Genomic DNA, 21,653 nt, shown 5'->3' with positions numbered 1-21,653 from the left:
ATTTGTTCTATACTTTACAGATTATTGAAAGAACTGCACGTTCCTTGTAAAATAAAATCCCAAGAGTATACACATGTAAGCAGAAAATGCCCCCAAAATCACAAATAAAATCTCGCATTCTAGAATACATGTAATTTTTACAAATGCAGGCTCTTTCTTACTTACTTACTATCTGGCAGTACTTCCCAACATTGTGCAAACATTCAACGGCTACTATTAGGCTTATTATATTCCTACCCAGACTGGGAAGAGATGTTGATTAGTACGATAATATCAGTAGTTACAGTTTACATTTTTTGAATGCTTGCTATGTGCCAAGTCGGATTTTATAGATTAAAAGGCTGAAGCTCAGATAAGGTAAGTAACCCGTCCAGGGTCACACAGCAAGAAAGTGTGTCTGAGGCAGAAAGCAGAGCAGTTCCTTCCCTCCACCCTCAAGGAGGTGCGGAGCTCAGGGCCCCTGCTCTCTGTAACCAGGCCCCACAGGGCGGCTGCCTCCCTCTTATCTCAGCTCGGGCTGCCTGCTGGTCCCGCCCCCTCGGGGGAGCTGCCACTTGGAGGCGCCTGGCCGGGAAGGCCTGGTCAGCTGTGTCCGGCGGAGGCAGCTGCTGACCCAGCTGTGGCCTGTGCCAGGGGCGGAAGAAGTGGGGGTGCGGAGGGCAGGAGCCCTGGGCCCCCGGCGTTAGGGGCTACGTTATGTATCATCTCCCGGCACCCCTCCCTCCTGGAATTGGCTTCCTCTGCCTCTTGCTCGCCGGGGCAGCCTGGGCTCCCCCACCCAACCCAACGGACCTCAAGTTTGAAAACAAAGGTAAGGGTGGAGTTGAGTGTGGACCCCAGCACTGGATCTTGGAGGGCAATATTGGGACCCGAACTTCCTGCCCGGATCCTTGGGGCCACCCAGGTTCTCATTCTGAGTCTGTGACCTGGGGCCCAAGATGGTGTCTGAACCCCTAGACTGGGATCTCATGGCATGCTGGGGTCTATATCCCCAGATTAGATTCTGGGGGAGAAGCTAGAAAGGGGCATAAGAGTCCTGCTTTATCTCTTCAACGAACTTGGGACGTGCTAAACGCTAAATGGGGCAGGGGTGGTGCTGTAGTCTAGAGTCCTGTATTCTAGAGTCGCTGAGCTAAGGAGATCTAGCCGACCTCCAAGTGGGAAGGGAGGGTAAAACCCGAGTCCGAGTCAGAGGGGCCGAGCCCCAGGCAACTGTAAACACGGTTGGCATGCGGGCGCCAGATCCCTGGGTCCGCGGGGTTGAGGGAGGGGAACGGGGGGCACGGTTGGCGCTATCGGGCCGCCGGGAGCCTGCCGGGGCTGATAGGGGACCCCGCCTCCTGCACACACACTCACCCTCACGCAAGTCCCTAGGCTGGGGCGGGGGCGGCAGCGGGAGGCGGAGGCCTTGAATGCTACGCTCAGCAAAGCCGGTCGCTGGTGGGCGGCGTGTGTGTTGGAGGGAGACAATAAGACACGCAACCTACACTTGGAAGTTTGGGGGGCACTACTTCGGCGGACCCTTTGAAGGGCCCCGCTGGAAGAACGGGGGCGGGGCTTTTTTTTCTTATCGGTCCGCACAGGCAGCAGGAGGGAGGGAAGGATGCTGTGGCTCGAGAAAGGGGCTCGGGTCCCTTGACCCCCTCCCCTTACCCCCATCCTCAGCGGCCCTGCTGACAGCCCGCGAGCCTGATGAGTTTCTGTGCTTCACCGAGCGCTTGGAGGACTTGGTGTGTTTCTGGGAGGAAGCGGCCACCGCCGGAGTCGGCCCGGACAACTACAGCTTCTCTTACCAGCTCGAGTGAGTTGGACGAGGCGGGGTCAGATGGAGCGCCCCACAGGTGCAGGGGGCGGGCTGGCCGGGCAGACTTCCCAGGAGCTCGCATCTTGGGATGTTTCCTGGTGCCAGGGACCGGCTGGCATCTCCGCTGGTGGGCCCTTGTGGGAAGCCCACGGAGTCAGAGCTGACGTGCACCCTAGTGGTCGGGGCTGGAACACTCCTGTGATCACTGCTGGAGGGCAACCGCAAACTTCAGGGCAGGAACAATACCGCTCCAAAGCAGGACTTAAGGCGTCGCGTACGTCGGGGCTGCGACGCCCCCTGGTGGTAGTGTCCAGAAACGCGCCCTCGGTCCCCGCGAAACCTCAAACTTGATCCCCCTACCCTCGCTGGTTCCTGGTTGAACAGGGGTGAGCCGTGGAAGCCATGCCGCCTGCATCAGACGCCCACCGCCCGCGGCTTGGTGCGTTTCTGGTGCTCGTTGCCTACAGCCGACACGTCGAGCTTCGTGCCCCTAGAGCTGCACGTCACTGCGGCCTCCTCGGGCGCTTCACGCTACCGCCGTACCATTCACGTCAACGAAGTGGGTAAGTGCGCTGGGAACGGGGGATTGGTCGGGAGGGAGTCCCAGTTTCCGCCCACCTAAGCAAACCCCTCTCCGTAGTGCTCCTAGACCCTCCCGCCAGGCTTGTGGCTCGGCGGGCCGACGAGGGCGGCCACGTGGTACTGCGCTGGCTCCCGCCGCCTGGGGCACCCATGGCGAGCCTTATCCGCTATGAGGTGAACATCTCGGCAGAGAACGCCGCAGGGGGCGCACAGAGGGTGAGGCCCGCCCCTATAACCTAGCCCCAAAGGGCTCCAGACTAGACAGGCGCTCTAAGTCTCACCCAGACTGTCACTAGGGCCCCGCCCCGTTGGCCTCGTCCCTTCCACGCCCTGCCCAAGACATCTCCACGTCCACTGATTTGTCCCCTTTCCCAATGACCCCCTTGCCCCAAGCCCACCTGGACTCAACCTTTCTTAACTCTTGTCCGGAACCCTAGACCGCTCCAGTGCCCGCCCTGTCTGTGCGCAGGCCCAGCTGTTAAATAGCCGGAGTGCGCCCGTTTCTACCCTGGGCCCTATCCTGATTGGCCCCAAGCCTTCCTGGGCCCCGCCTCCTACTTTCATTGCCCGCCTCCCCATGCTTGGTTTCTGTTCTTCCTTTTTCTGATTGGCTGGCTCCCTCAGAGTCCACCCCCACATGCCCTCCTTTTCCCTCCCTGCCCCTATTGGCCACACCCCTCACCCGGGCCCCGCCTACAGGTGGAGATCCTCGACGGCCGCACGGAGTGCTTGCTGAGCAACCTGCGGGGCGGAACGCGCTACACCTTCATGGTACGCGCGCGTATGGCCGAGCCCAGCTTCGGTGGCTTCTGGAGCGCCTGGTCCGAGCCTGCGTCACTGCTGACTGCTAGTGGTGAGGCCCCAGGCAAGGGAGGTAGGAGGGGCTGGGCGGAGCATGGGGGCCAAGTTCACTGCCCTGACCTCTTCCCTGCTCCCCCAGACTTGGACCCCCTCATCCTGACGCTCTCCCTCGTCCTCGTGCTCATTCTACTGCTGCTGGCCGTGCTAGCCCTGCTCTCCCACCGCCGGTGAGCGCCCCACTCGGCATCTGGCTCAGACTCCTCTCCACTAACTTTCCCCTTTCCCTGTGAAAACCTAGGCTCAGAGATGGGCAGGCACTTGCCCAGGGTTACAGAATGAAAAGTCGGTGGCAGGGTCGGGATGCAAGCCAAGTCACACTCAGATTCTTATTTAAAATTCTCTGCTCTTGGGCATATATTTTTTGGGTTTTCCTCCTACCTCAGTGTCTGCTCCTTCTTGGATTCTCTTGTGAACGTGCATGCGTGCTATGCTAAATCATTTCAGTCGTGTACGACTCTTCGCGACTCCGTGGACTGTAGACCGCCAGGCTCCTCTGTCCCTGGGATTCTCCATGCAAGAATACTGGAGTGGGTGGCCATGCCCTCCTCCTGGATCCTTCCGACCCAGGGATGGAACCTGCGTCTAACTGCATCTCCTGCCTTTTAGGCGGATTCTGTACCACTGAGCCACCGGGGAAGCCCTTCTTTTTGAATACTTTTTTCCCAGTTTCATCAACTTCTGTAAAGCCAACCAAATGGGCTTCATGAAACGATTTAGCCCCAAATGCCTCTCACCGGTTGCCAAGCTCCTTAGATGTTTTATGACATGACCAGCCATCCTGAGGTTTTTGTAATTCAGTTTTTGTAACCCAATTACATACAATGTGTGTTCACACCCCCAAGCCTTGGGATACACTGTTCCTTCTGCCAGGAATGTCCTTCTTGCCGTGCCTGCCAAGCAATCTCCTAGTTCTTTCAAAGCCTTGTTTATTTACTTGATTGGGAAATACTGAGTGCCAGCTCTGTGCTAGGCACTGGGAAGAAAGAGCAGAACCAACCAAATATGTCTCTACTCTTGTGGATCTCATAGCTGAGTCACACAACAAATAAGGAAACCAACAGATATTTGATTATAAATTGTGATGAGAGATAGCAGAAATATCGGGCTTCCCAGGTGGCACTAGTGGTAAGGAACTCCCCTGCCAGTGCAGGAGACATAAGAGTCTCGGGTTCGATCCCTGGGTTGGGCTGACCCCCTGGAAGAGTGCATGGCAATCCACTCCAGTATTCTTGCCTGGAGAATCTCATGGACAGAGGAGCCTGGTGTGCTACAGTCCGTAAGGTCACAAAGAGTCAGACATGACTGAAGTGACTTAGCATGCATGCACAGGGGGACATGACAGAATAGATAGGTGAGAGGAGGTGACATTGGAGCAGAAACCTGAATCCTGGGAAAGAGGCAGCCGCGTGAAAAGCAGGCAGCGAAAAACAGCAAGTGCAAAGGTCCTGAGATGGGAGTGAGCTTGGAACATTGAAGCAGCTGCAAGAAAAGCTGTATGCCTAGAGCAGAGTGTGTAAGGTGGGGTGAGGGGGATGAGGGAGGTATCAGGGATTAGATCATGTAGGGCGTTCTGTATGGAGGAGTTTGGACTTTAGCCTGAATGCACTGGAGAACCATGGGAAAGAGTGAGGAGGAAAGTAGCATAATGGACCTTCAGACAAGCCTGGGTGGGTTTTAGAGGGACCATAAGGCAGTGTATATTGAACTCCTATGTATCCTTCAAAACCCTGTTCCCATTGCCCTTCTGTAGGGCCTTGCAGATGCTTTGGCAGAACCCCTGTTCCTCAGTCCCATGCACTCCTCTGCCTTCAACATGACCGCAAGGGACTAGGCGTCTCTTTGCCCCAGGGATGGTGCTGAGGGGGTGTCGGTGACTGTTCAGTGACACATGCCCAGGCATCTGTTTGTTCCGGTTTCACCAGGACCCTGAAGCAGAAGATCTGGCCTGGCATCCCAAGCCCTGAGAGCGAGTTTGAAGGCCTCTTCACCACCCACAAGGGTAACTTCCAGGTAGGCGGCCTGGTTGTTCCTTCCAGGCCTGGGGCTTCCCTGCTCCTGTGGCCGAACTCCAAGTCTCTGAGCAAGCTGGTGCTGTTTCCCCAGCTGTGGCTGTACCAGACTGACGGCTGTCTGTGGTGGAGCCCCAGCACCCCCTTCCCAGAGGACCCACCTGCCCTCTTGGAAGTCCTCTCTGAGTGCTGCTGGGGGGTGACACAGGCAGTGGAACCTGGGGCAGATGACGGGGGGTCCCTCCTGGAGCCGGTGGGCAGCAAGCATGCCCAAGACAGCTACCTGGTGCTGGACAAGTGGTTGCTGCCCCGGAGTCCGCCGAGTGAGGACCTCCTGCAGCCTTGTGGCGATATGGACATAGTGACCACGGATGAAGCCTCAGAAGCGTCCTCCTGCACATCCGCTTTGGCCCTGAAGCCTGGGCCGGAGGGGGCCTCTGCTGCCAGCTTTGAGTACACCATTCTTGACCCCAGCTCCCAGCTCTTGCGCCCAAGGGCACTGCCCCCTGAGCTGCTCCCCACCCCACCCCACCTAAAGTACCTGTACCTCGTGGTGTCTGACTCTGGCATCTCAACTGGCTACAGCTCAGGGGGTTCCCAGGAAGCCCAGGGGGGTTCATCCAATGGTCCCTACTCCAACCCTTATGAGAACAGCCTCATCCCAGCTCCCAAGCCTTCACCCCCGAGCTACGTGGCCTGCTCCTAGGATTCCAGCCCTCAGAGCCACAGAGACCCAGAATGACCGCACTGCTACTCCAGACCCAAGGTTTATCCAGCAGGGTCAGTGAGGCCTGCTGACCTTGGCTTTCTGCTCAAGTCATCCTGCTCAAAGTCACAGCCTTGCAGTATTTTTAAATGTACAGTTTTTTTGTGTAGATATATATATATATATATACTTTATATATAAATATATACAAGTTTCCTGTCGTGACTTCTATAATTACCTGTCAGCCCCATCTTTTTCCTGGGCCCAGGCCATAGAAGCAGCAGCAGCAAGTCTGGAGTTAAGTCTAAAATTCTGACCTGACAATCTGAATAATAATAACAGAATGAATTGGTCAGTATAAGTTATGCTAGCTGCCCTAACAACAACCCATTCCCTTCTCTAGGGGGTCTTCTCGACCAAGGGATTGAACCCAGGCCTCCTACATTACAGGCAGATTCTTTACCAGCTGAGTCACCAAGTCACTTTCTCTCATACAATTCAAACAGATGGTTAGCTTATCCCTGGGATGAGTCAGAAACCCAGGCTGTAGCTTAACCATCTCCTAGGGGTACTCTGGGGTCTTCAGATGGACCCTCTGCATCCTTCCAGCCAACAAGAGACAGCAGATTTTTGTAGGCCACTTTAGGGATGTAGCCTGGAGGTGGGTGCCACATCTTCACAAATTCTGCTGGCTAGAAATGGTCATGTGACTCTAGTAAGAACCATGGACAGCTGGGAAATGTAGTTCAGCTGTGCACCCAGGAGAGACGAGCTGTTTAATGAGCAGCTAGCTAGTCTTTGCCACTAATAATAATACTAACATTAATTCCTAAGGCTTTATTCCAAGTCTGGTTCTAAGAAAGCACTCTGATGACACGAAAAGTCAATCAAGTGGCTCATTGGAAGTTTCGGCTTAACTGCTTTTTAAAAGTTTGACATAACCTAGGAAAGCATACCTTCTATTCCAGCAATTCCACTTTTAGATATGTACCCACAAAACCCTCACACACATGGACCAGGATATGTGTATGAATGGTAATAGCAGTAAATAAGTCAATCTGATCATACCTAATGTAGGGTATAGTCACTCATGGAATTACATGCAGTATGGAAAAAGGAATGAATGAAAATGTGGCCGAATCTTAGTACCAGTGTTGAGAGGGAAGTTTCAGATTACATTTATCATGAAATTCTTTATAAAATTCAAAACAGAAAAATTCAACAATATGTTGGCTGGGCACAATATATACAGGATAATGGTATATTTACGAGCGAAAAAGCACTTTACAATCTTAAGGGCTTTGAATTTGCATCTGTCTTGGGTAAACTCTGGGAGTTGGTGATGGACAAGGAGGCCTGGCATACTGCAGTTCATGGGGTCGCAAAGAGTCGGACACGACTGAGCGACTGAACTGAACTGAACTGACGCAGGTGTTCCAGACCGGGAAACAGGCATAGAGAAGTTGTCACACTCCAAACCTCATGGTTGGCCTCCAGAGCTTGAACCCTTGTGCGAGCTGGTGTCAACCAACTGGGTGGGCCATCGGGTGATTGTCATCTCTCCATCTGGTTGAAAAGTCACCCACCATTCTTCCCTGGGGCCCAGCCCACCTGGCTCCAGGGAGGCTCGCAGGCAGCACTGTCCTGGGCCTGCTGCATCCGGCTGCAGCCAGCACTGGGCAGGGAAATACCTCTGAAGGAGTGCCAGCTGCAGAGCATTTCCACTGTCTCCTCCTTCCTCTTGGGTCTGGAGGGCCACAATGAGCCCACAGCCCCGGCCAGGCCCAACCCGGTGGCTGAAGTGGACAGCTGTGTCCAGAAGCAGGGCAGCCAGGTAGGCGGCTTCCTGGGACCCAGGGTCTTCTACTAGGTATTCCTCCAGGCCATCAAGCAGCAAGAGTGAGGGGGCTGGTCCACGGGCCTCATGGGCAGAGCACAGAAGCCGGAGGAGCTCACGGGTTGAGGGTGGGTACTGGAAGCGGATCTTCTAGAAAGGGAAAAAGGAAAGGGCCAGATTCAGCATGGGAAGCGGGGCTTCCAGTTAGAGCAGCGCTGCTTCCTTGCATACTCCCCCGGACGAGGTTCTCACCCACTAGACCTCTGGTTCGAGCGTGAAGCAGCTCAAAGGGATCGAATATTCTTCTGTTCACCAACCCCTTACCCTCGTTTTTTTCTTACCCTGCACTCGTCACTGCCCGGTATTATTAAGAACAGGTATGCCTTTCTGCCAAATCTCTAGGGCAATCTTTCCACGTAAAACCTGCCCATAGCGCCCACCTCCACCAAGGACTCTTGTTTGGCTCCGCCCCTGACCCCACCCCTTGGAACGCAAATTTGTGGATCCTGCCCCCTCATTGGATAGTTTCTCACTCAATCTTAACAAGGCTTCGTATAGTCCCATCCCCAACTCGTCCATATTCCTTCCCACAATGTTTGCTTCGTCTCCGCCATTGGTCTGTCTCCGCCTGTCAGTCAATCCCCCATTAGCCCCGCTACGGGCTGGTCCGCCTCTGGTCCCCTACTTGTAATCGCAGTGGTTCGAGCGCCGGTCCAGTCCTGCGGGGCAGGCTTTGAAGAGGCCTCCGGGTCAGGAAGAGGACTGGGCCTCGGCCTTCCCCTGCCGCCTCCAGGGCCGCCGCGAATAGCAGAGCTGTCTTTCCAGAGCCTGGGCCGCCGAGCAACAGCAAAGGCGGTTCGGCCTCAGCTGTGTTCTTCCCGGGGCCCGCCGCGCTGCCCAGGTTCAGCACTCGCCTCAGCGTCTCCGCCATTTGCCGCGTACTTCTGTTCAATCGGCGGCCGGTGCCTGCCCTTAATCCCGCCCATGGCGGGGTCTCATTGGTTACAGTGCACTTAGCTTCTTCATTAGTCCAAAAATCTGTTCCTCAAAGTTAGATCGACGTTTCCTAGCTCCTCCCCTGGTGAAGGGGCAAATAACCTAGTTTGAGCAACAAATGGAGGCGTTTCAGGGCGATAAGGCCCTCTCGTAAGTGAGTCCGCTGGCGGAAGCACCACGAACACTATTATTGTGAGCTAAGCAGCTAATCAGACAATAAAAGGGTTGAGAGTTGGACGGAACAGGCCCTAATCACGGACACATTACTTAAAATCTCTGAGCCTCAGCTTTGCCCACCTGTAGAATGGAGCACATGGTATCTCAGGAATACTGCGATGAAAGTGTGTGCGCGCGCTTCTGCTGGTGTTACCTAATGACAGTGAAGGGGAGAAGTGGATAAGCTATGCGCTGTCTCTCTCTGCACTTGAATGAATGCTTGCACAAATGTGTGTGTGTTTGGGGTTGCAAGCTTGAGGATATTCATGTGCAGAACATCCGTCAGACCGCAAAGGAGTGTCTTTGAGGGTCTGTGAGAAGAGTCGCAGCTGGCTTCCTTATTGGCCTGGGGGCTTCTTGAGTCCTGCTTAGGGTACAATGAGAGGCAGGACCATAGAACAAAAAAAAAAAAAAAAAAAAAAAAAGAGACAGAGAGAGAAGAGAGAGAAGAGGCAAAGATGCCGGGGCTGGGGGACTGAGGGAGAGCCACAGCAGGACCTTCTTTGTCATATTCACTTCAGTATCTCCAGCGCCCAGACAGTGCTTAGGGCATTGCAGAGTCTCCACAAAGGCTTGTTAAAGGAATGAATAAATAAAGGTAGGATAGATTGGAAACTGGGAGAGAAGGAAGAACAAGGTGAGTGACCAAGTGAGCACTGGTTGGATATCTTCACAGACTTCTCCCCAGAGCTGCCACTCACAGCCCTGTTGCCCTAGCAACTCTGTCTCCTGGTAACTTCAAAGTGGTGCCGTTGCCAGGAGACCCAGGGGCAGGGCGGAACTGAGATTTCCAGGGCTCGCTCTCTCCCTCTGGGGCCAGAAAAGAGCTTCACAACATCCCTCAATACACCCACTCACACAGACAGGCACCCCCACACTCCTACACCCACTCACACAGACAGGCACTCCTACACACACACACACAGACAGGGCATTTCTGCATATATTTCACTTTCAGAATCCCCACCACTCACATGCTCACAATCATATCCTGACACAAGGCACCCCATACATACTCTTTCTCACATTCATGCCCCCACACCCTTTCTTTTGCAAGCACACCAGATACAGTCTGATACAACAATTCCTTTGCCGACACACACATGAGTCACACTGTTACATTGTCCTGTCAAATGCACCACCTCATCCCCTGATTCACCTCGCTTTGCAACACTCTAAATACACAAGCACCTGTATCACACAGTTCCACATAGTTATAAACACCAGAGCATGCTGAACACAGCCCCATTTCAAGTCCTTTGCACTTGCTGTTCCATTTCCTAGAGCATTCAGCTCCCAGATATCTAACCCTCGTTTTTTCCATTCTATTCAGGTCTCTACTCAAATATCACTCACTTTTCCTGACTACCTGTGTAAAATCACACCCCTCCTCACTCTTTCACTGCTTCTTCACCTTTATTTTCTTTTCAAATACTTATCACTTCCAGCCGTATATTTGTCTTATTGCCTCTCTCCCCACTAGAATGTCAGCTCAATTGGGGTAGAGTCCCTCTTTCTTTCACTGCTGGGTCTCCAGCTCCTAGAATGGCACCTGACATAGGATAGGTGCTCCTGAATGCATATACTGGCAGAGATGCAGACATTAGGTGTATCTCTCATGCATACACTGCTTCTTTCCCTTGCTCCTTGGGACCCCATCTTCATGTCCTGACAGAAGGACTTTACCTTATAGGGGCTCCTTGGAGGAGGCAGAACCAAAGGGTGAGGTGGACAGTCAGGGTCAGTCTGTACTCCTCCCCAGTTTGTTGGTATCCTCAAGTGATAAGTTTATTCATTTAGCAAACACTTATTGAGCAGGTATGTTGTTCCTGACCCTGTTCTAGGAGGCACACTGACTCAGCAGTGAACAGACAACAACAATCTCTGTCTTAGTGGAACTGACATCTTAGTGAGGGAGGTGATAATGGCCACCAAGCATAATGAAGCATTTAAATAGTCTATGAGCAGATGATAAGTCTGTATTAAAAAAAAGAGAGAGAGAGATTTGCACAGGGAAAGGAAGGGAAGGGACAATTGTTTGATTTTTGCAATTTTGAATAGGATGGTAGGGGCAGGCCTCCCTGAGAAGGTAACACTTGAAGAAAGGCTCCTAGGAGGTGCAGGGAGCGAATCATGCAGATATGAGGGGGAAGAGAATTCCAGGGGGGAGGCACCTGAAAGTGCAAAGGACTGGAGGCACTGGGAGAACTTTGGCTTTTAGATCGGGTGCCATGGAGAGCCCAGAGAGCGTTTGAACACAGGAGGGTCATGGTCTGACTTACATTATAAAAAGGAGCTCAGTTTTGGTCAACTTGAGGATAAGAGGCGGTGGGTCATGTGGAGAAGCCTTTTGAGTAAGCAGGAACATCTTTATCTGGATTTTCGACCTGAGATTATCCACCCTGCAATGGGAGTGGGCAAGGCCAGAACTGCAGTCTCCACCCTCCCTAGCGGGTCCAGACACTTCTTTGTGCCCGGCAGCCCCAACCTGACATTTTCTTGGCCCGGGCTTAACATCAGAACCATGGACAGCGCCAACTGGTTTGTTCGTAGAATGCTGTCCGTTGTGCTGAAACTTTGCTTCTCTGCTGGGCCCCATGGAAGCAGCTGTGCTACGGGGCTCAGGGAAAGGCAAGCCCTGGAAGTAGATACTCCATGCGGTGAAGTAGGGGGCTACATGATGCTATCCCTCCTCTGCCTTCAGCCGTCTCATGCGTCCATCTCATTTCTTGCAATGCAGAATCAACCACACCCCACTCTTCCAGGCACACTTCCTTTCCCTTCTATTTCCGCGTCGCTTGATCTGCTCCAGCCACTCAGGTCTCCTCACTGTTCCCTGAACAAAGCCGGGACATTGTCACTTCAGGGCCTTCATTCTTGCTGTTCCCTCTGCCTGGAACACTCCCCCACTCCACACTGCGGTTATTTGCAGGGCTCTCGACCCTCCCTCTCTCCACACCACATCTCCAGTGCCAACTCCTCAGAAATAGCTTCCCTGGACACTCTCTTTAAATTGCAAACCATGTCCTCATTCCAAAGTTGTCCCATTGTCTTCTCTAGCTTGAGTTTTCTGTTTATTACTTATCAATATCTAACATATCAACGATACCAATTTCTGACCCAAATTCTTGATCCTGCAGTTTGAAATTTAGATTTTTTTCAGATTTTCAAAAGGTACTACGGTGTAAATACAATGTATTGATTAACACCCCTAGTTGGACCTGGGGTAACATTCTAAATCAAACACTATATCTACAATGAAACATAAGAATATTCACATAAAGTTAAACAAATGAAAGCTATCATGACCTTATGTCAGTTCAGGTCAGGTTTTGCCACAAATGAGTTATGAGGATAATTTTGGTTTCCAGACCTTCTTGAAATTGGGAATTGTAGTTTTGTCGCTAACTTATTTATCTTGTTTACTCTTTCTCTGGTGTTAGAATGTGAGCTCCATGAAGGCAGGATTGTGTGTCTGTTCTGCTTAGCACTGCAGCCCCTTTGCCTAACAAAACAGCACCTGGCACGCATGGGGGTGGGGTGGGGTGTGCTCCACAATGTTTTTTGACTGAATAAATGGATGGATGAATGAATAAATGTGAAAGGAAAGCAGACTTCCCTTCCCTGGTTTTTAAATGACTCCGTGCCCTGAATGGCCTGTCTGAAGTCTCTTGAAGCCACAGTGTGTTTCTGTCGGGGGGTGCTGTATGTGGCTCCTTGTCTTTCTACCTTCCCCAATCTCTGCTGCGCCCCTCAGGGGTTGGTCCTCAGCACAACCTCATAATCAAAACCCCTGCTCAAATCCACGTAGTCGGGGATTCAGCGTGGAGGTTCCTACTGCCCTCAGCATCCCCTTCTATCAGGACCTCTGTGGTCCCCTCACCGTATTCCCTATACCCTCAGTACCCTGGCCATGGTCAGAACAGGCCAGCCACCTGAGGAAGACAGTCACATGAGGCCCCTCACAGTATGTTTGTGTGCCTTACATGTGGCTTGCAGGGCTGTTTGCATTTGACAGATGAAGAATCGAGAGCACAGAGAGGTCAATTAACTTTCCTGAGGTGACACGACCAAGAAATGCTGAGCCTGGATTAAAGCCAAGTCATGGACCCTACAGCCCCATGCTGCCTCTCCACTATCTCCCTGTGACTATACACTCACACCCAGCCTCACTGACACCCACACCCAACATCAAAGTCCTTCACCCCTGCCACCTGGAGAAGGAAGGCAGGTGGCCAAACTTCTGTTACAAACAGGTCTTTATTAAAGATGAGGAGGGGGTGTGAAACGGGGGCAGTGTCTCCCCTGCCCACTGCCTTTGGCTGCCGGGGGTGGGGAGCCCTCTTTGCTCCACCCATGCCTCTATGATGGCACATCTGTATGAGGCTGAGGCATGGGGGGGCAGTGTGAAGAACAGGGGTGGTTCTAAGGAAAAAAAAACTCCCTTCCCACAGCCCTAATAAATAACAGAAGGGTTTGAAGTGATCTGGGCACAGGCAAGGGGGAATGCAGCACCCTGAACCCCAAAACCTCTGAAATGGGGCAAGCCCTGCACAAGTTTGGAGTTAAGAGAGATTGGGTGAGAGATTGCACAAGGGGGACGGGCTGAGAGAGGAAGGGGTACCCCAAGGACCCTGCCATGGGGGAGCCTGCCCCCCACCCTCCAGCTGGACTCTGATTCTGAGGAGAGAGCACTCTCTCCTTTGCACATGCCTCGACATGGGCGGTCCCCCATTGACTGGAATCATACCCACCCACCTTGAGATTCTAAGAACCAAGGACTCCTATTTGTTGTTCAGAGGCTGAACACTTGACTAGAGTTGCCCTCTTGCCTGAGGTGTCTAAGAAACGATGGGGATTCTCCTATTGGCTGGAGTAAACTCCTTTTGGCTAGAATTCTGAGTACTGGGAAGCTCCCATTGGCTGGGCAATGGCCAATGGGATCAGGCTTTGGCCCTTAAAAGGGCAATCCTAGGAGGCAAGGACCCACCTCCCAATTAGGCCCACTTGGATGTCCCAGAGGGCAAGAGACAGGGGGTCCCCTCAATGTCCTTCCAGCCATCCTCTGATGTCTGGGCCTGGCTGGCCTGGGGACAAGGGCTTTGGCACTCACACAGCACACGCACACACACGCGTGGCAGGGAAGAAATGGGGACTGGGCAGATTCTGGGTGGGTGTCAGGCCTCACAGCAGGTGGTCGCGGCTGGCAAACAGGTAAGGGCTGAAGTTGTCCCGGTGGAAGGGGGAGGGATAGAGTCCGCTAAGGGTGTATAGGTCCCGCAGCAGGGGTGTGGGCAGCAGCAGCTTCCGGCCACGACCACCACCCCCGCCCGGCCCCCCAGGCCCAGGCGAAGAGGGTGAGGGGCCCTGGCTGGGGGTTGGTGCCGGCAGGGGCAGGGGCAGAGGCAGGGGCGTCGGCTCAGACCTCAATCGAGGGCGGGGCACACGGGGCGATGAACACATGGCTGGAGCCCTGGAGGACACGCAGTTGGGGATCAGGTGGCCACGGCGGGCGCAGTTCTGCGGCTCTAGGGATCAGGAATCAGAAGTCAAGGGATTAGAAAGCTTGGGAGGGGCCACAAGAGCACAGTGACACCTTTGTGGCAGTGACAGCCATCTGGAAGTCCCCCCATTTATCCTCCCACCCCCCTTGATACTCACTGGATGGGGTGAGCCGTGCCGGTGTCGAATGCGGCCTGCAGCCCTCGGGTTCCTGAGACAAAGAGGCAGAGGGGAGGGGCTAGTGGCCCCCTGGGCACCGCTGGCCACAGCCACAAGGGGCTCAAAGTGCACAGAGCCCAGTGGAACAGGTAACAAGTTTTCAGGATTAATCATGTCTCCTTGAGAGGGAGGGGGGACACACCCTTCCATTCTGTGGGACAGCTCCCCCGGGACCCAGGTCCACAGAAGTGAGTGATCCCTCTACCCCTCCATGGCCCTGAGACCCCCCCACCGCCTGCCCGACTTCCTCCCTCCTTGGTCCCCCTCCACCCACCACCCTCTCCAGCCGGGAGCAGCCCCCGGCCCCCCTTACCTGGGCCACACTTAACTTTTCGAGGGGGCTGTCCACGGTGGGGGCTCGGCTCAGGTCCTCCCAAGGGGAGAGCCTTCGGCCAGAGGCTGGCCGGCTCTGGAAGTTGTGCACGACACAGGTGACCTGTCGCCAGAGGGAAAGGGGTGTGTTGAGGCCTGAAGCCAATAAGGCAGACTACTATTCCCATTTGTCGGATAGGGAAACTGAGGCTTAGGTTTTCAAGAACAGGTAACACTTTTATGGTGCCTACAATGTGGCAAACACCGTTGTTTCCACTTTACTAAGAGACAGGTACCCTTATTACTTATTTCACACGGGGAGGCAAGTGACACTGAGTTGTGTAACAACAGGATCTAATCCTGTCCTTATTTAAACCTTTGGCATTTTGGACAACATGGGTTTTTGCATTAATCCTGATTTGGAAGAATATTTCATTAGAATATTATTTATCTTGGGGCTTCCTTGGTGGCCCAGTAGTTAAGATTCTCTGTTTCCACTGCAGGGAACACAGGCTCAATCCCTGGTCAGGGAACTAAGATCTTGCATGCCATGTGCCTCCAAAAAACTTATTTTTAATAAATAAAATAAAATTTATCATGATTAATATTATTTTATATTATTATTTATAACGTTTCCCTTGATCTTGAGTGTTCTGGCATACCCCTTAGCTGGTGTACTCAAGGGAGTGCCTCACTTGCCTTACCCGGGTCCCAAACCTGTTATCCCATTTCACAGATGAGAATGTCCCAGGTAGGTAAGGCTAAGGGACTTGCCCAAGGTCACACAGAGTCCACACCCTTCATCATTACGCAGTCCTGCTTCGGGTCAGGGATGGAAGGCAAGGGGCTCACCAGAAAGGTGGCAATCGCTGCCCCTGTCAGGAAGCCAGCCAGCACGTCCGACCAATGGTTGCGGTACTCCGCCACGCGGACCACGCCCACCAGGAAAGCAGGGCACAGCAGGGCCAGGCAGAGTGAGGGTTTGACCAGGCGGGAGCCCTTCACGCGGAACACGAGTGTCACGTACATCTGCGGGAGCCGGACAGGTCAGAGGTCACACGGCGGCAGCAGTTCCCAGACTCAAGTGGACATTACATTCAGGGAAGGGGGTGAGGTCTGAACCCTGAGAAGCTGCGCTGGGGCTGGAGGCACTGGCCAGGGGCTCCAAGGAACACAGCCAGGGGGACTGGAGTTCAGGGGATGGAGTCATGGACCCCCAGTGGGCCTTTGCAGGGAAGAGGGTGTAGCCTGAGCACCCATGAGCAGAAAATAGGGTCTGGGGCCCCAGGTCTCTGGGAGACCAATCACAGATGGTGAAAGATACTTGCTGGCTGAGGGTATAGCCTAAAAGTCAGAGGATGGAGTCAGGCCCAAACGACAAGTGCTGTCAGGAGCTCCAAGAGGTGGAGTCCCCAAATACCTGGGGACCACTGACAGGGTTAGAAGCATAGTCCCCAACGCCAGAAAAAGGAGTCAGAGCAACAGTGGGAGTGACCAGGGAAAAGCAGGGGACAAGAACCAGGAAGTTTCAGCGAAATTGACTCAGGAGTATGGCCAGACCAATAAAAGGTGATGTCAAAGTGGGGGACAAGGGCTCCAGGGGACAAAGTTGAAAGCCCACTACCTAGTCACCCAGCCAATAACCAGGACCTGTGACATTGTAGGGAGTTGGCTAGGCTTCACTGGACAGAGTCTATAGACCTGAGACAATAAATAGCCTCCTTCGGATGCGGGGTTAGTGGGTCTGGAGGCGTGGTCAAACACCAAGGGACGGCTCTTGACTCAAGATGGGGGCGTGACCAGAATTCAAGGGGTGGAGCCAGAGCCTCCGCCCTCGGGGCGGAGCCACAGTGACATAGGGCGTGGCCTCACTCTGGGAGGGATTGGAGGCCCCAGCCCACGGGGTCTTCTGACCGCTGGCCGCCCCCAACTGCCTTGCCTCCATTTCGGGGCTCCTACCGCTGTGTAGGTGACGGCATACGCGCAAAGGGCAGCGTCCTTGCAGGGGAAGGCGCGGCGTGCAGCAGCCACCAGGCTGGGGCTGCCGGCACAAGCACCCTGGTCAGTGACAAAACGGTCGGGCCCTGGCCGGTCCGGTGAGGGTGGCGGGCAGCCCAGGGCTGTGTAGTTGGGGCGGCACACAGACAGGAAATGAGGCGTGGGATTGCCGGTCACCACCTGCCCCGCGTTAGCGAAGATGGTCGTGGTGAAGAGGCCGAAAGAGTAGACCCCTGGGGTAAGATGAGAGAAGGGGTTCATGCCAGGGCCCAGCAGCTGTTCTGTGAGCCTCCTTAAGGTCCATCTGGGTCCCTGTATCTTTCTTCCTGTGACTGACATGAAAGCACACCGTGGACTCCCCCTAGCACCATATTCCATAACAGTTGGGCCATGTTCCCTTGGGATGCCATTCTGAGCCTCCTCTACCTGCCTCTGTTCTTGCTATTACTGAGCTGCTCATTTTTCTCCTGGAGGATCTTCAGCCCTCTGCCCCAGGGACCACCATGTCGGGTGAGCTCTGCCCTTCTACCCCAAGGCCACCAACTGCGGCTGAGACCATATTTAGAGCACTGCCAGGGATCTCACCCCACTGCCCCGAGGACCTCCTGTGCTTTTTCTGCCTGAGATTCTTCCTGTGGTAATTTGGGGCCCTCCTCTTAGAGTTGCCATCATGGTTGGCTTAGGGCACACCCATATCTCCAGAACCTCCACTAGGCCTGCCCTCAGCCCAAATTCCTCTTGCTCCATGAAGTCACCATCATGGACATTCTAGGGCCCTTTTCCCCCTGAAATTCTTATTATGGCTGAGCCTGGCCCATCTCCATTTTGCACGGCTGACCCCTGACCAAGTCACTCACCCAGGAAGCGGACCAGCCTCCGCAGTGGGGGGCTGAAGCGGCAGCAGGCCCCGGACACGATGGTGCTCTCCCCAATGATGGGGACGGCTGAGGGTGGTGCAGGGAAAAAGGCACGCGCCAGCTCCCCAAGCAGGATCTGTGGGCAAGACCAAGGTGTGGTCTTCTTGGCCTTCAAACCCAGTCCTCCACCCACCATCCCATGGCCCTCCTGCCTCCTGGAACGCCCTTCCCATAGTCTGAGCCAGGTTACCACCAGTCTCACCGTGAGGGTGGGCCCAGCGGTGACCAGGGCGTAGATGAGGGCTGGGGGTGCTCTGCTGGTAGCCTCAGGCCCTGGATAGGGCTTGGCATAGGTACTATCATAGCAGAAGAAGCCCTGGGTGTGCACAGGGAACGTGTCTGTGAACTCCAGGCGGTAGGCAAGCAGGACCACGATGCCCAGCAGTACAGACTGCCGTCCAGTCAGGGTGGGGAGAGAGATGGACAGAGAAGAGAGAGGAAAGAAAGGGTCAGGTCTGAGTCAGAGCCATGGAGACAGAGACAGAGAGATGGAGAAAGAGACAAGGAGGAGAGATACAGAGAGAGAACGGACTGGGAAGAGGGAGAGAGAACAGGGCCAGGGCTCAAAAAGTGAATGTGGTGGAGGGACAGAGCAACAGAAAAAGAAAACCCCTGGTAGAAATTTTGGGTTGGCCAAAAAAAGTCATTTGGGTTTCTCCATAACAAATTTTTTGCACCAACCCAACACGAGCAGCCACAACAGGTGTAACTCTTACTGTGGCGTCATACTAAACCTTTTTCTAGAATTAATCCATTTTACTTTCATAACAGCCCTAAGAGAGAGGGAGGGATGCCAATTGTGCCCATTTGCAAATGAGGAAACTGAGGCTTGGGAAGGCATGTGAGGTACCCAGAGTTCCACAGTAAGGATGGGCAGAGGTCGGTTGGAACCCCAGGGAGTGCCACTTCAGAAGGTGCCTCCTCCCTCTTGAGGGTCTGGGCCAGGGAGGAACTGCGCTCCTCACCTCTACGAAGACAAAGCAGGGGATGATGGAAAAACTCCTCTTCAGCTGAGGTCTCCCTCCCGCCATGGTGATGGCTGGGCCTGTGGAGATGCAGAGGGAATGGGACCGCCAGGGGCGGGGTCTAGAGAGAGCCTCAGGTCATCTGTTCTCGGAGTCTTCTGGCCACACCCTGGCCCCTCCAATTACACCTGGCCCCACCCCCTAAGCCTGGCTCTTCCAACTACAGCCAAGGAGCCGCGGCCCCGCCCCCTTGAGCCTTCTGGCCACGCCTCCACATACCCAGGTCTTTCCCCCATCCCAGCTTATTGGAGGCACGTGCCTCCACCGATACAATCTGGTCAGCTCAGCCTCTGCTGGGGTGCCCAGCGATTCTATAGTGGTCCCCCACAGCCTGCACAGATTCTGACCCCATACCTTGTAGGGGGACCTGTCTCCCTTAGCATGTGGGAACCCTCCCCTTGGCCTTCAGCAGAGAGTTATCCTGCTTAAAGGGAACCCCTCTTCTACAAATAAGATTCCTCACCCCCACTAGTTTTTAGGAGACCCCATATTCTTCCCCTACGTGCTTTACAGGAAGCCCTATGCTCCCTGTTACCCACCTCCACCAGGCCCCTCCCCCCATACCACTTCCCCCAGAGCCCACAGGGGCCTCCCTCTCCTGTCCCCATGGGCTGTGCCTGACTGGTTTGGGCTGATGGCCAGGCCCTCCCTCTCTCCCAGCTGCCTCTCCCTCTTTCCTTCCTTTCCCCTCCTCCCAGCCCGTCTGCCTCCCTGTATTATGAGAGAGGGCTATCTCCCCCTCAACCCGCTCACCCTCCCCCACTCCCCAGTCTAACCTCAGTCAGTCCCCAGCACTGAGAGGCCTACACAGTCACACCTGCTGGACCCATTCTCCCAGCCAGACCTCACCTGTGAATGGGCCCTATGGCTTCCTGCAGGCTGCTGCCACGCCCACAGACTCACAGCCGCTCCTGGCAGCCAGCAGGGCAGGGATGGTCACCCCCATTGCCCAGATGAGGAAACTGAGGCCCAGACAGGCAGGGGTAAGCACTCTGGGTCCAGTGCCCCATCCACGTCGCTTGCTCTGCAACGTTACATGTGGGATGAGGGTCACACCAGAGAGCCCAGATGCCCGAGGTGCCTACCCAGCCACGGCCCCCTCACTCTCACAGAGACATAGGCACACATCGGCACCCCTCTCAGAATACACAACTCAGCCAGAGCTTCCATCCCAACCACCCTCCCCAACACACACACACACACACATATCCAATCGAACAGTATTCGTTTATCCCACCAACAAGGATGAAGGGCCTGCTGGATTCCAGGCAATGCACTGGGTGTCAGCCTTGTGATGAACAAGATGGGCTCGCTCATTCAGACAGGTGCCCAACACCCACTACACACAACTGCACACTCACACAGCATGGTGTGCACACAGCCTGTCACAGACACCCACGCAGATCAAACAAATCCCCTGCCCCCAACACACACAGTCACTGGGACACAACAGGAGGTCCTTCACACACCTCATGGCCCCACATACAGCCCTACTCCACCCCCATCAGGGACAGAGACTCAAGGCTACCAATACACTTAAGAGTCACATCAAAAAAAAGTCACCACACACAGTGGGGGGGGGGGTCACAGAACTGGTCACAGCGTCACGCCCCCAATTACAAGGCACAGAATGACACATATTAAGTCTCGGGTCCACCTTGTCACGGAAGAGCCCTGCCATCCACAACCACATCCACATGGCCACACAAGGGCACATACAGGGACCATGGCATAGCCTTGCACACAGACACATAAGAAAGGCACACGATCAGTCACATAACAATGGACCCCCACACACCATCAGAAAAAACACACAACAGCCACACAATGACAGTCACATGCATACAACCACACAGACACCGAGACAGCCACACAATCATTGTGAGAGCAGTCACAGGGCCACTCAAAGGCGGCCACAGCAACACGACCACCACACGGTCACCATCAGAGTGATACCCACGGTGACAATCACACAAAGACAGCCACGGGAGACACAGTCACACAGCCACCACACGGACACCCCTGATGCCACACACACACACTGACACATAACGACAACCACCCAGTCACGGTCAGCCTCATCGGGGAACTGTCCCCACCCATCCCTCCCCTAGCTGGGTCCCCAAGCCTCAGCTCGCAGCCTCCCCTCCCCCTCCCCGCGCTGTACCCGCAGGGGACCCGACCCACACGAACCGAACCCTGGCAGACACACACAACGAGGGTCGGAAGCCGGCGAGAAGAGGTACAGGCGGCGCCCCGAGGCCCTCCCCCTCACCGGGTCGACACTACCGCCTCCTGAGCCCTGGCTCCACCTAGACGGCCCCGGCGCGGCGGGACGGACAGACAAACCAACCGCCAGCCAGCAGGCGAACGCGGAGATGGAGACGCGGTCGGCCAGCCCGGCCGCGCCGCGCAGTCTCCGCGCCGGAGGGAGGGGCGGGGCCTCAGGGACATCATTTGCATAACCCGTGAGGCGGGGCCTCGCGATGTCTCATTAGCGTGATCGGGGCGGGGCCCCACTTGCTTTTGGGGGCGAGCCATGAGGGAACGAAGACGAGGTTAAAAGGGAGGACCCTGGTGGGTGCTGAGAGGAAGAGGGTGGGATAACGAGACCCTCCCTCTCTGAGCCTCAGTTTCCCCATTTGGCAGTAGGGACAGCAGGCAGGATC

General features: G+C 54.7%; 3 protein-coding genes across 9 annotated transcripts; 1 reads left to right on the top strand and 2 right to left on the bottom strand.

The window, feature by feature from the left end:
- The first annotated feature begins 590 nt into the window (after positions 1-590).
- Positions 591-6,050, top strand: EPOR (erythropoietin receptor). 2 transcript variants are annotated; one of them, XM_069589278.1, is made up of 8 exons: positions 591-811; positions 1,666-1,801; positions 2,189-2,367; positions 2,445-2,602; positions 3,086-3,239; positions 3,327-3,414; positions 5,170-5,257; positions 5,351-6,050. In XM_069589278.1, exons 1-8 carry the CDS (start codon positions 697-699, stop codon positions 5,960-5,962), a joined length of 1,530 nt encoding a protein of 509 aa, XP_069445379.1. In that variant the 5' UTR covers positions 591-696; the 3' UTR covers positions 5,963-6,050. The 2 variants fall into 2 exon arrangements, with proteins under 2 accessions (XP_069445379.1, XP_069445378.1); XM_069589277.1 differs by having other exon boundaries at positions 5,170-6,050.
- Positions 6,051-7,116: 1,066 nt separating this feature from the next.
- On the bottom strand, positions 7,117-8,782 carry SWSAP1 (SWIM-type zinc finger 7 associated protein 1). Its single transcript, XM_069589255.1, has 2 exons — positions 8,485-8,782; positions 7,117-7,949 (listed from the first exon to the last, which is right to left on the bottom strand). The coding sequence occupies exons 1-2, from the start codon at positions 8,728-8,730 to the stop codon at positions 7,443-7,445; spliced, it is 753 nt and encodes a 250-aa protein (XP_069445356.1). The 5' UTR covers positions 8,731-8,782; the 3' UTR covers positions 7,117-7,442.
- Positions 8,783-13,252: 4,470 nt separating this feature from the next.
- Positions 13,253-21,405, bottom strand: PLPPR2 (phospholipid phosphatase related 2). 6 transcript variants are annotated; one of them, XM_069589263.1, is made up of 10 exons: positions 21,260-21,405; positions 19,834-20,008; positions 18,925-19,004; positions 18,162-18,350; positions 17,900-18,035; positions 17,004-17,275; positions 15,897-16,073; positions 15,046-15,168; positions 14,673-14,724; positions 13,253-14,539 (listed from the first exon to the last, which is right to left on the bottom strand). In XM_069589263.1, the coding sequence occupies exons 3-10, from the start codon at positions 18,988-18,990 to the stop codon at positions 14,196-14,198; spliced, it is 1,359 nt and encodes a 452-aa protein (XP_069445364.1). In that variant the 5' UTR covers positions 18,991-19,004; positions 19,834-20,008; positions 21,260-21,405; the 3' UTR covers positions 13,253-14,195. The 6 variants fall into 6 exon arrangements, with proteins under 6 accessions (XP_069445364.1, XP_069445367.1, XP_069445365.1 ...); XM_069589266.1 differs by having other exon boundaries at positions 15,062-15,168; XM_069589264.1 differs by lacking the exon at positions 18,162-18,350.
- Between the last annotated feature and the right edge of the window lie 248 nt (positions 21,406-21,653).

The sequence above is a fragment of the Ovis canadensis genome, chromosome 5 (assembly GCF_042477335.2).
Source record: "Ovis canadensis isolate MfBH-ARS-UI-01 breed Bighorn chromosome 5, ARS-UI_OviCan_v2, whole genome shotgun sequence".
Lineage (NCBI taxonomy): Eukaryota > Metazoa > Chordata > Mammalia > Artiodactyla > Bovidae > Ovis > Ovis canadensis.
Note: the sequence above shows the minus strand (reverse complement) of the source record. Positions and strands in the feature narration are given on the sequence as shown.

Excerpts from the sequence above, each read along its gene's own strand:
- EPOR (XM_069589277.1), top strand. The coding sequence starts at position 697 with ATGTATCATCTCCCGGCACCCCTCCCTCCTGGAATTGGCTTCCTCTGC. Across the intron at positions 812-1,665 it reads CCTCAAGTTTGAAAACAAAG|CGGCCCTGCTGACAGCCCGC; the intron begins GTAAGGGTGGAG and ends CCCCATCCTCAG. Across the intron at positions 1,802-2,188 it reads AGCTTCTCTTACCAGCTCGA|GGGTGAGCCGTGGAAGCCAT; the intron begins GTGAGTTGGACG and ends CTGGTTGAACAG.
- SWSAP1 (XM_069589255.1), bottom strand. The coding sequence starts at position 8,730 with ATGGCGGAGACGCTGAGGCGAGTGCTGAACCTGGGCAGCGCGGCGGGC. Across the intron at positions 7,950-8,484 it reads TCGAACCACTGCGATTACAA|AAGATCCGCTTCCAGTACCC; the intron begins GTAGGGGACCAG and ends TTCCCTTTCTAG.
- PLPPR2 (XM_069589263.1), bottom strand. The coding sequence starts at position 18,990 with ATGGCGGGAGGGAGACCTCAGCTGAAGAGGAGTTTTTCCATCATCCCC. Across the intron at positions 17,276-17,899 it reads GAGGCTGGTCCGCTTCCTGG|GGGTCTACTCTTTCGGCCTC; the intron begins GTGAGTGACTTG and ends ATCTTACCCCAG. Across the intron at positions 15,169-15,896 it reads CAGCGATTGCCACCTTTCTG|GTCACCTGTGTCGTGCACAA; the intron begins GTGAGCCCCTTG and ends CTCTGGCGACAG.